At 34.4% G+C, this 12,295-nt stretch overlaps 2 protein-coding genes across 3 annotated transcripts in view; one reads left to right on the top strand and one right to left on the bottom strand.

Annotated features, from left to right (window-relative positions):
- The window catches only part of LOC103503415 (DNA polymerase epsilon catalytic subunit A-like), a 35,097-nt gene extending 32,217 nt beyond the window's left edge, over positions 1-2,880 (top strand). Inside the window, 6 exon segments of the mRNA XM_051089523.1 lie at positions 307-417; positions 592-747; positions 838-996; positions 1,901-2,007; positions 2,474-2,688; positions 2,691-2,880. Of these exon segments, the coding sequence (XP_050945480.1) occupies positions 307-417; positions 592-747; positions 838-996; positions 1,901-2,007; positions 2,474-2,688; positions 2,691-2,809 (867 nt within the window). The 3' untranslated portion in view covers positions 2,810-2,880.
- A 345-nt stretch (positions 2,881-3,225) lies between these two features.
- Positions 3,226-5,902, bottom strand: LOC103503307 (uncharacterized). Of its 2 annotated transcripts, none has more exons than XM_008467445.3 (4): positions 5,594-5,902; positions 4,796-4,951; positions 4,161-4,451; positions 3,226-4,005 (listed from the first exon to the last, which is right to left on the bottom strand). In XM_008467445.3, the coding sequence occupies exons 2-4, from the start codon at positions 4,928-4,930 to the stop codon at positions 3,379-3,381; spliced, it is 1,053 nt and encodes a 350-aa protein (XP_008465667.1). In that variant the 5' UTR covers positions 4,931-4,951; positions 5,594-5,902; the 3' UTR covers positions 3,226-3,378. The 2 variants fall into 2 exon arrangements, with proteins under 2 accessions (XP_008465667.1, XP_008465668.1); XM_008467446.3 differs by having other exon boundaries at positions 4,796-4,946; positions 5,594-5,858.
- Between the last annotated feature and the right edge of the window lie 6,393 nt (positions 5,903-12,295).

The following is a 12,295-nucleotide window of genomic DNA, read 5'->3' as shown; positions in this document are numbered from 1 at the left end:
GGTCAAGGATATGTACCATGACTAGTTGAGTTATGCTTAAGTTGAAAGCACTAAATTACTTGTGTTACAATGCTTTCAAGCACCATTAGCCATGACTAGTAGGGGAAAAAACGGTAGGCTAGTGTCATGGAAGAAGTAAAATTTCAAAATATATGAGCATTTCTTTCTTAACATTTGACATTTTGTTGCTTCATCTTTTAACATGTTATAATAGTCAAGTAATTTAAGCTTAATCTTATCTCCCTAAGTTATACTATTTAGATCTTTTTTCTCTCTTTCTGATTTTCTAAGACTCTTTTATTCTAGGACAACTATGGTGGAATTTCAGCAAAAGACGGTGAAATTACTGATGCTGAATCCCTAGTTAACATATCGTACAACTGGGGAATTGCCGAATATCTACCAAAGAAAATTCAGGTATCCTTACTATTTGAGTCTTACCTGCGATGAATTTAAATAGTTCGAACCGTAGCGGCCTTGTGCTTAGTATTTAAATTTTTATGAATTTTCTTGACAACAAGATGATGTAAAGTCTACAAACTTAGTCGAGACTTGAGATTAATTCACTAGATTTTACAACGGTCATTGTAGGATTATTTTATTAGGCTCGTTTCTCAATTTATATACATTCCATGGAAATATGCAACCAAACAAGCTAAATCAAGAACATCTTTGGAGGGGGGCGACGTGCGTACTCCATCCGTTGAATCTTTTGAATCACGTGTGACTCAACATCTCAAAGAGAAGGTATAAAACACTCGTTCTAGTAACTATGAGCTTTTTTTTTTTTTTTTTAGATTCTTATGAAATATTTATTATGTCCATCTTGATTCTCAGTTGAGTTCTTACTTCAGTAACCAACTGTTTGAGATTGTTGGTGATATTTCACGAAAAACATCTTCAGGCAGTCTCTATAAAGAAGATGCTCCATTGGAATTCATTAATTACGTCTGCGCTGCTTTACAACTTGACCAAAATGTCCGGGATGATGTTTGGGTATTTCCATCTTACTTCAGCTTTAATGCTAATTTGAAATTTGAGAAAATATCCATTTATACCTATCAAAATCTTGAACTAATAATTTTATCGATTTAAAACATGGTCCTTTGTAGGTGTTTGAATATATAAGCATCTTGTGAGACTTGTAATTTGATTAATTAAATCTTAAATTTTCATAAATGAGTAAATTTACAATTTAAACTATTAGTCAAGATTTCCTTTGAAATCACTTGCTTTAATTATTGTAATTCATTTTGTTAATCTACATTTTAAGAAATTTACCTAGGTAAGAATTGTTGCATCAACCATTTTTAAAGTTAATCTTATAAAAGGATATAAGTATATGAGAATTTTAGGAGTTTAATTGACATTTTAAAACAAAAGAGAGTATAAAAAGATATAATCGTAAAAGTCTAAAGTTTAAATTTTCACTTACTACTTCAAGATTTTAATTGATATAATTCACAAAGTTTAGAGAGATAAATTGATATTTTATTGGGATGGTTTTATTAGCTTTTCAAGCCTAATCCATATTTTCAAACATGCACTTCCATGCACGATTTTCTCAAATCTAGGCTTCCTAAACTCGTATTCCAACACAAATTTTCTAAAGTTGAAATTTTTAATTTTTTACCACCTTTCAATTAAACATGTCTCTAAGTAAAATTTTCCTAAATCCAAACTTCCTAAACCTATACCTTAGGGTCCAAATCAACACAATTTTCCCAAACAGCTCCTCAAGTAAGTTTGTTGTTTATTTTCTATTTACATTACATATTCTTAAACTATGGTTTTTACTTCCTTACTGAGTTGCATGTAAACTGCAGTCTAAGTAGCTTAGAATAACATTCATTCCATTTAGTGCCAATTATGATAAATGTTCTTGTTGCTTATTGTACAGAACATGAAGAAGAATTTACTGAATTATATGCACCTCAAAGAGTTTGCACCAGAAGCTCAGTTTTCTAATCCCTCCACTTCTTTCATCTTACCCAATGTCTTTTGTAGGTAATTTATCTAACACTTAGTTTAATAATTGTATCAATTTGTCTTTTAAACTTTCAGAAGTTTATTAACTTACTCCCTTTTTCACATTTCATTTGAAAAATATCACGTGAGATTTATAATTGTATCAATTAAACTCAAATCTTTAGAAATAAATCTATTAAAACTCTTTATTAAAACTACCTTTGAGAACCATCCCATGATCGATTCTTACGTTACATATGCAACTCTTCAAATGTTATAATGTTTTATTGACAAAATAAACTATTAGAATTGATGTATGTGCGACTTTTCGTGACATAAAATTAGTAGTTTCACATTATGCTTATCTAAATAAAATGACAATCTACGTACAAAACTTCATAGTTTAAATTGATAAATCCCAAAGTATAAGCAACGTTTTTTTATAGATACAAAGACTTCCAAATTGCCAAAGTTCTTAACCATTTTCTTTTGGTTGTGAGGACAGCCATTGCAATGACTGTCGAGATTTGGACTTGTGCCAAGACTCAGGTTTAAAAGCACAAGAATGGCGTTGTGGTGTGGCAGAATGTGGACAACCATACAACCAAGAATTAATTGAGAATGCTCTTATTCAAATTGTTATGCAAAGAGAGCGTGCTTATCACGTGCAGGATTTGGTTTGTGATAGGTGCAAACAAGTTAAAGCTGCTCATTTGTGGGAACATGTGCTTGCGCTGGCACCTTTCATTGCAAAGAAGATAGCAATGAATTTTTGAGCAACATGAGAATTCTATTAGGATATCTGCTACCAAGAGAACTCAAAAACACAAAGAACAAATAGAGAACACTAAAAGATAAATTTATACTGTAATATCAATGAAGAAACTATAATATACCATAACCTTTCAAAAAGGCTATTATCTCCCTAATTTCTCAAATGAAATCTCACAAAATTCTTCACTCCTTTCCACTTAATACACCCACTACTTATAACTAAAAGCCTTAACAAACTTACGGTCTAAGCAACTTCTAATCACCTTACTGATATTTACTATGACTTGGGTCTTACATGATAAAATAAAGATGAAGTGATTAGGGATACAATACAGAAATTGTGGCCTATTTGCCATGCATTTTCTACATCTACTATCGGAAGGTTGAAGGAAAATCACTCCCAATTTTCTTGGGTCAACTAAAACAATGAATGCTTTAGCCGACTATATTGAATTCAATTTATCACAAATGCCCCACCAAGACTTACTTCACACACACGGATAGACTTTTTATTTCATCGTTTTATATTTTGAATTGTCGAAACGCTTCCAAACAAATGAACAAACTGGTGTATAATCGAAGAATTACACTCGTTAGGATACAGAGCAAAACACTCGATAAATGACGAAGAAGAGATCAGCACGGCACCTTATTTGGTGAAGCTGGACCTGCTACTTGAAGAGTGGTAACTGGATTCCAGCTTTCTATGTCGCCACAATGACCATTCTTCATGTTAACCACCGGCAAAAGGGTAGATTCGGCGAGAGAATCTTGTAGGGTTAGTTTTTTTGAAGCCACTGCCTTGAGTCGGAGTCGCTCTGCCCTTGAGCCGATAACCTGCCCTAAAACTGACGCTGCAATGGTAAATGCCATCGCTGATTTAGGCATTAAGATAGATTTCCTTAGCATAGCTATAAATGGAACAGCTGCATGAACGGCAGCAAACCAAGAGGGTGAGAATTTTTCGGTATGTTCTCTCCATATTCCTAGTGGTACATTTGCAGCCATGCCAAGAAGACCGATTGCAAGGACTTTTGCTGGCAACGGTTGGGGACGGAGATTCTTTGCAAATGCAGTCTTTGCTAAAGCTGCTCTTGCGGCAACTACTGCTGGTGGGCATCTAAATTTCATGCCTGGTGGGGGCTGAAGAGCTTTTGCAACAAGCGGTATAACACTGCTAACAGCACGGTATGACTTTGCAATTGGACAGTTACCCATTTGCAGCCACTCATTGCCCACTGCTTCATGCTGTGAATTTCCACCCTGAAAATGAACATAATGATAAGGTCGGATTGCATTCATCCTAAATTTTCAACAATTTAGATAACGAGAATCTCAGCATAAAAATTTCATCATTCTTCATCTCACAGCTAAAGTACCCAAAGGTAATAACCCATAGATGATTAACAACTGATCACCTGCGAAGAAGACTCTTTCTTTGATGATTCGAATTTCTTCTTCTGATTTTTCCACTTCTCTGAAAATGAACCAAAGCTGAAGGGGCCACCAGGTCCGAAGGATGAGAGGCTAATAGTGGCTGCCTTCGCTGCTAAAGGATTGAACTGTGATGGGGCTGGTTTGAGTTCTACACTCCCTGGATGCATGGATCTTCCAGAGAGTGGAACAACTCCATCTCGTCCATGAAAAAGCCTAAATGCCATATCAAAATTGGGACCATCTTCAAAAATTGGCCCTTTAGCTCCACGTACCTAATCAAGAGAATAGGAACAGCTATCAGATTAACTAAAATTCAGAAAAACATGAGAATTATATGGAAGACTAAATTACAAGAATTCCATGGAAGACATAACAACCACCTATATTGAAGATTGTAAGGTGAAAAGAAAATATAAAACCTGAACTCTAGAGCTAAATGGTAAAAGTAAAGTATGCAATAAGAGGATAATTAGAAAAAGCATCCCAATAATTTATCGATTAAGTCAGACTAGCCAGAAATTGAAGCAGCCTGTCACGTACACCAGAATAACTAAGCTAGTGCCTTGGCAGGAAACAAGTGCATTCAGTTATAAATTCGTAGAAAGAAGAAACTTACAGGTATTGGGAAAGCCATGGACGAGGAAAATGAAAAATTTGTCGGCTCATTAATATTCCTTAAGAATGGACATCTTTGAATATCCTGATTAAAGGTTGTAGAGTCTTCTGTAAAACCTCCAAGGAAACTATCCATTTGTACCTTCAATAACCTAACCTGCACAAGAATGGAACGGTCTCCATAAGGTTTTTACCACACACATATATAGTACACAAAGAAATAGTAGCCATAGAATGAAGGTTTTTATTAAAAGCTCCAAAACCCAGAAAAGTCAACCAAAGAATTTATCCTACTTCGTCTAGAGGCCAAACTTACTGTAAGCACACCAACGATCAGGAGAAACAGCAAGTAATTATAGACAAAAGTAACAGAATAAAACTCAAATTTACAAGAAAAGAAGACAAAAACCCAGTTGTTTAACAAGTCAACTTTCAACTTGATCAATACTGATGAAATGAAAAATGAAAAACGATCATTCAATTAAATTTCATGATATATCTAAAACAATTCCAAAAAAAAAAAAAGAAAAAAAAAGAATAATCAACTCAGAGCTAAATCCTTGGGTAAGAGATGAGAAAATACCAAAAACAAAAACATTAAATCCAGAACTATTAAAACGTATTAATCTCGTAAAAAAAAACGCATGTACGTGAAGCAAGCAAGTCAGATCGCAGAGAAAAAAAGATAAAAGTTGCAACAGGAAACATAGAAACGAAAATAAAAATCAGAAATTAGAAATGTAGGGGAAAAGGTGAGATCGGAAAGAAGAAATGAAAAAGAGAAAATGCAAGATCATACCTGAAGGATGGAGATCCGAGAGAGAGAAAGAGAAGGGGGGAAGAGGAGATGATTGAAGAAGGAATTATGGAGAAGAGGGTAGGTGAAGGCAAAGACAGAGTAAAAGGAGGAAGGAAGGAGAAGATGCTTTGATTTTATTTAATTTTAATTGTACAAACGAAAACAGAGCAAAGCAGAAGAGAAGAGAGATGAAACGACACCGTGCAAGACACACGCCCTTAGTTGGTTTCCAGTTTCTGTATGCAAAAACAAAACAATTGTAATTTGTAAATGGGGCGCAGGTATGTTTATGGTATTTTATGGCGTTGGCGGGCGACCTAATCTTTGGTCAACGCTGTACAGCGCTTATTCTTATGCTTTTGTCTTCCTACCCAAATGGGCTAAACTTCCCTCGTTTTGGGCCCACGCGCCCATCCCCTCTTCTTCCTTCCCATTGCTGCTAAAAGAAAAACTCTGATAGTCAATATTTCGAAAAAATTGTAAATATAGCAAAATATGTATCTATCCATGATAAGAGTCTATCACCGATAGACCATGTAGTAAATGTTGGTCTATCACTGATAAACCATAAGAGTCTGTCATAGAAGTCTATCATCGATAGACTTTGCTATATTTGTAATTTTTTTAAATATTGCTACATACTTAATAATTATTCTAAAAATTGATACCTATTATAATTACCCAAGAAAAAACATCGAAAAGACTTTATTTGCTAAAATAAGTTTTTTTTTTATTTGAATAGGATTTCTAAAAATAATAATTTAAACCTTATCGTTAACATTAATTATATAGGTAATTCAAAATTAAAAATTTTATATTTCTTTATTTACATTCATCATTATTATCTAAATTATAACTTCCATAATTATTATCTTAATTAATATAAAATCTTATTTATTAATGAAAAAACGTTAACTTATATAATTTATTTTCATTTATCATTAAATAATATTTTTTAATATGAAAATAATTTTCAAAATAGCTCTTGATTAATTCGGTACTAAATCTTTCATCTTAATTCTTCATCAGCCGCATAAATATCTCCATCAACTTCTTCAATTTCCTCATCGTTAATTAATGCAGTCATCCAATTCCTCTCCATCCACTTTCTGTAGTCATCTAATTCTTGTAATTTCTCCATTCATCCAATTCTGATACGTCCACCGCCGGCAAGTTATCGAATTTCTTCACAAATTTTGGTACATCCAGTTTCGTTCTTCACATATTTATATTTCGTCCATCACTAATTTTGATTTTGTTCTTCACATAATCTCAATTTATTTCGTCCTTTCGTTCTCTTCATACATCCGGTTAGTTGTCTTCTTCAATTCATTATATTTTTCTGTACTCCATTACATCGTAGTATTCCTAGAACGTTTAACCTTATATTCCAGAACATTTGTTTTAGACATAGACCACTTCATATATATAATAATGCATATATTTTTACATACAATCGCCAAGGAATATGAATTGTCTGTTATGTGAATTAGTTATATATATCCCTTCATATATACAATAATGCATATAAATTGACATACAGTAACCGATGAATATAATATGTGTGTTCTGTTATTTTTTTAAATATATACCCCTTCATATATACAATAATATATATAAATTGACATACAGTAATTGATGAATATGATATGTGTGTTCTATGATTTTGTTGATATATACCCATTCTTATTTACCATAATACATATAAACGGACATATAGTAACTGTAGAAGATTATATGTTTTTTCAGTGATTTAGTATATATATACCCCTTCTTAATTACAACATAAATTTTTAGTGACATATATTTCTAATATGTTTTGGCAGGATGGTCAAAATTGTAGTATACTTCGATGGTTTTTTCAATGAATCGAACAATTACGTTAGTTTTAGTGTGTCCGAAATAACAATTAATGAACATATACTTTATAAAGAATTGTACACTAGCCTTAGGTCCAAGTTAGGCAGTTTGATTGATATGAACAATATTGATATATACCTTTACCTAGGTCCTATAGAATGTGTTAAGAAGGATTTGGCTATAATGAATGATAACGACATTAAATGGGTTTACCATATAATAACATCAAATGTTGAGTGACATATTGAACTTATTGTTCATTCCGTTGGCCCTTTGTCGATTTGTTTGGGTTTATTGTCGTCAAGTTCTTTTCAAACTGAAATCCATGATGATGGGGGTCATTTTTTAAAAAACATAGATATCTCTAACGTAGATTCCAACTTTCCACTCAAAATCCACGACATGTTTTTAACCAAATCTTTGTTCAAATAATGTGTGCAGGTCATTGCTATTAGAGACAATTTTCAATACGTTACAGTGAAATCAAACAAGGAATTTTTGATTTTGCAATGCGTAATTGAAGATTGCAAATGGTCCTTCCGTGCTTCTTGTTGTATTCATGAGGATAGGACATTATAGGTTCTTATTAGGTTGGATTCTGAACATACATGTTCAATAGATGTTTCATTAACAGATCATATACATACCAACTTTTACTGTTATCAAGGATTTAATTAAGAACAAAATTAGTTTAGTTGGTTTTGAATTGTCAACTCCCAAAGATATAATTTATTACATTCGTGTTGAACATGGTTTAAGCATATTTTACCAAAAAGCATAACGTGCACGTGAGGCTGCGTTGAATGAGATTCGAGGATCTCTAGAGGACTCCTACAAGATGATACCCAAATTTGCTTATATATTAGAATTCAACAACCTATGTATATTGGCAATATACATGTTCTTATATGTAATTATTTTTTCATCATTCTTCCCTTACCATTAATGTACATATTTTTCATATTCACAGTTTTTATTGTTGAATACAAAGTTGATGCCGATAGTAGATTTCTATACTTCTTCATGACATTATCTACTTCCATTTCTAGTTGGCAACATTGTGGTCCAGTCATTTCTATCGATGGAACAAGTCTAAAGAACAAGTAGGTGGTACTCTTTTGTATACTTCAATACCTGATGCCAATGATCAGATATTTCCACTTGCCTTTTATGTTGTTGATTATGAGAATGATTCCTCTTGGATCTGGTTTTGCAACCAATTGAAGATAATTATAGGTGAACGGAATGAGGTTGTCATAGTATCTAATAGACATAAAAGTATATGCAAAGCAATAGAGGTAGTATTTTCTAACGTTCTACATTGCATGTGCCTTATTCATTTACTTAGGAATCTGAAGTTAAAATATAAGAGAATAGTCGATATCGTATTTCATGCATGTAGGAAGACTTTTATTATTGTAGACTTTGAACACAAAATGCGATTGTTGGAATCTTCTGTCCCTGGTATATGTGAGGAGTTTTAAAAGAATAAGTTCTGGAAATCTTGATAAAGGAGTGGTGAACCTTCAAGATATGAACAAGTTCTTTTAATATTCATGATAAAACCATGAGGATATTCAAGTCTAGAGTTGATTGATCGATCAAAAATCTTATCACTATTTAAGCAGGAATCAGTTTTCATAAAAGGAAATAATATCCTAAGGAATCAAAGTTCATCATCAATAATCCGAAGGATTCTCTTTCTCCCTCTCATGCTTTCCAAACTACTTTCTAAGCTCTCCCCTCACTCCCCCACGATCATAGATGCTACCGTTTCCTCTCCTTACTCCTCTTCATCTTCAAATTTAAGACCCCAAGATGATCTTTCAACGGCTCTTGTCAAGCATAATACAGCTGAAGCCCATCTGGCTCAGGTTGAAAATCGACTCAAAAATTGGTCTATCCCAAAATTAGAGGCCAACCAAGTGTATAAGATCAATACCTTCAATTTTTCTCAACAAGACGTTATCGTCATTACTGAAGAAAACGTGGCAATGAAAAATGAATTCACTGCTATCAAACTCTTACCTGAAGAAACTCTCTTCAAAGTCAAAGAAAAGTTCAAGTACCTTTATATAGGATGCGTCCAAGTCGCCTTAAAACCTCTCTTTAGAGAAGGGTTAGATGTTCCTGTCTACCTTGCTCTAAGAGACAAGAGGCATCTTAGATTTACTCCATCTCTCTTAGGAATCGTCCAATCAAATCTGGAGCAAGGACCAGTATATTTCAACTGTAGACCAGGCCTCACGGTCTCTCTTCAAGATAAAAACATCATGGATACCATAAGTCTTGATGTTCACTCTCAAGGACTTGAGCTAAAGGATGGATCACTACCTTTTGCAGTCTCATATCGCATCTACTTCAAACTGATGCATACAAATCTCTCTCCAAAAGCACTGAGTATCTCACCCAAAGGATATACCATGCTCATGGAAGTCAACGTGGAAAAGTCATCTATGACTATCCCAAGAAACCTAAAATGGGACGAATTAACAAAGAATCCCATTTGGAAGCTACAAGGAGAAACAACTCCCATCAAAAGAAGCAGTACAGAAGCCTCAATTACCGAATTTCCTGATGGAAATGTCGAAGTTCAATTCAATACAGGAATCTCTTATCCTAGAATAAGTGAGATAATGAGTAGTCGTCCAAGCACGTCTTCAATCAAAACAGAAACTTCTTACAAAGATACTTTAAGAAGATCTGAATCAATCAGGGCATCAGTAGATTTCTCACACACAATCCCGGATGTCCATTATGAAAAAGAAGACGGATCCCTCTCTCCTACCCAATCCGATATGGAAAGAAGATCGGAACCCGTTTACAATCAAATTAATGTTATCTCTGATGAAAAGGAACGTTTCAGAGAACATTATAGTGTGTATATCGATCAGTGGATCAAGGCTCCCGCTGAAACAAGGAAGCCATTTCTAACTATGCCTGACTTTGTTGAAGGCATGTTAAAGATGGAAAGAATAAAAAATGAAGCTCTTGTAAAAAAACTACAGGCAGATGGCCAAATTGCCATGATTAAGGGATCAACTGTCTGGGTTACAGCCAGTGGAAAAGAAATAGCTTCTAATTACCCACCTGAAGAAGAAGCTTATTTCCCTCATCCTGCAATTCCTGCTATTAAGATGGTCTCATCTCCTTACAAAACAATCAATGAGGATAAAGTCTAAAAGGTTGGAGTTCGTGAAATCAAGAATATCCAACATCAGCTCAACTTCACAAACAAGGTCCTTTCTACAGTCTCTAAGGCAGTAGAACAGATTGAAAATCCGGGACTTCCTTTAAAAAATAAGAATCCCAAAATCCCTCAAATCAACCCAAATCAACCGATCTTTCAGCCAAACAGCTTTAATATCGGCAGGATCAAGGAAGATGCTTCAGAATATCTTGCTGAAATCAATAAACGCCTTGCTGCTATTTCCCTCAACAAAGATTCGAAAACAGCAATGGAAGGGCAAGAACCAAAAGGAATCAACATGATCAAGAAGGATTCCTTGTCACAAACATCTAATTCAAAAATTCTTCTTGTAGCTCAATGGATAGACATGAAAAATCATTATCCTCAACCATCTCCTCCTGACTTAGGATGGGATGATCTACATCATGAAAAACGAACTTATGATGGTCAATCTCTCATCACTTGGAATATCGACGGATATTCTGAAGCTCAAATGATGAATACATTTCAAGAAATGCTGCTAGCCGCCACGGCCTACAGCACCAAAAAATCAACATATGAAACAGCTCAAATTCTCATATTAGGTTTCAATGGAAACCTAAGAAGCTGGTGGCACAATTTGCTGACGGAGCAGGATAGACAACGGATCCTGACTGCTACGAGAACAGTTGTCAAAACGGAAAATACTTCTACTCCTATCCAAGTTGAAGAACCAGATATGGTAAATCAATTACTCTGTACGATGACAAAACACTTCATTGGAAGTACTCAAATTCATTTGAATTTGGCAACAGAAGCTCTCCTTGGATTAAAATGTCACAAGATGAGCCGATACAAATGGTATAAAGATACGTTCATGGCACAACTGTATACCCTGACAACATGTGGAGCTGATATCTGGAAACAAAAATTTATCGAAGGACTACCGCACTACATCTCTAAAAAATTCTATCAAACCATGACAGCAAACTCTGTCGATCAACAAATAGATTGGGCAAATCTCACCTATGGAGATATTTCATCCACAGTCCAAATGATATGTGTTAATCTCTGCACAGAAAATAAACACACAACGAAGGTGATCAAAGATTGCGACTACAGGAAAGAATTAGGCACCTTCTGCAAGCAATATGGCCTGTCTCAAGGACCAAAGGAAGAAAAGAAGAAAAAGAAAAAATATTCCTCCAAAAAATTCTTTAGAAAAAGCAAGACTAAAGATCAAGAGTCTCCTCAAAGAAGGAGGCATCATTACAACAAGGGCAAAAGCAAGAAAAGATACTCTTCAAAAACTAATACGATATGCTTCAAATGCAATCAAAAGGGTCACTATGCAAATCGTTGTCCTCTAAAGGATAAAATCAATGCCATGACGATAGATGAAGAGACAAAGCAATCCCTTCTTTATGCCATAAGATCGGATGATGATACATCTTCTCAAACGGAATCTTCATCGGAAGAAGACTATATCAATATTCTACAAGAAGAAGGGTCCTCTTCTGAAGAAGAATTCTACTCTCAAAGTGACTCAAGCGATGACGAAGGAGCAATACCCTGCACAGGACGATGTGCTAGTAAGTGTTCTGGCCACATTAATGTCATCACCAAGGATCAGGAAATTATTTTTGACCTCATCGAGTAGATCCCTGATGAAG

Source organism: Cucumis melo, chromosome 9 (assembly GCF_025177605.1).
Source record: "Cucumis melo cultivar AY chromosome 9, USDA_Cmelo_AY_1.0, whole genome shotgun sequence".
Classification (NCBI taxonomy): domain Eukaryota; kingdom Viridiplantae; phylum Streptophyta; class Magnoliopsida; order Cucurbitales; family Cucurbitaceae; genus Cucumis; species Cucumis melo.
The sequence above is the reverse complement of the archived record's forward strand: the minus strand, read 5'-3'. Positions and strand labels throughout refer to the sequence as shown.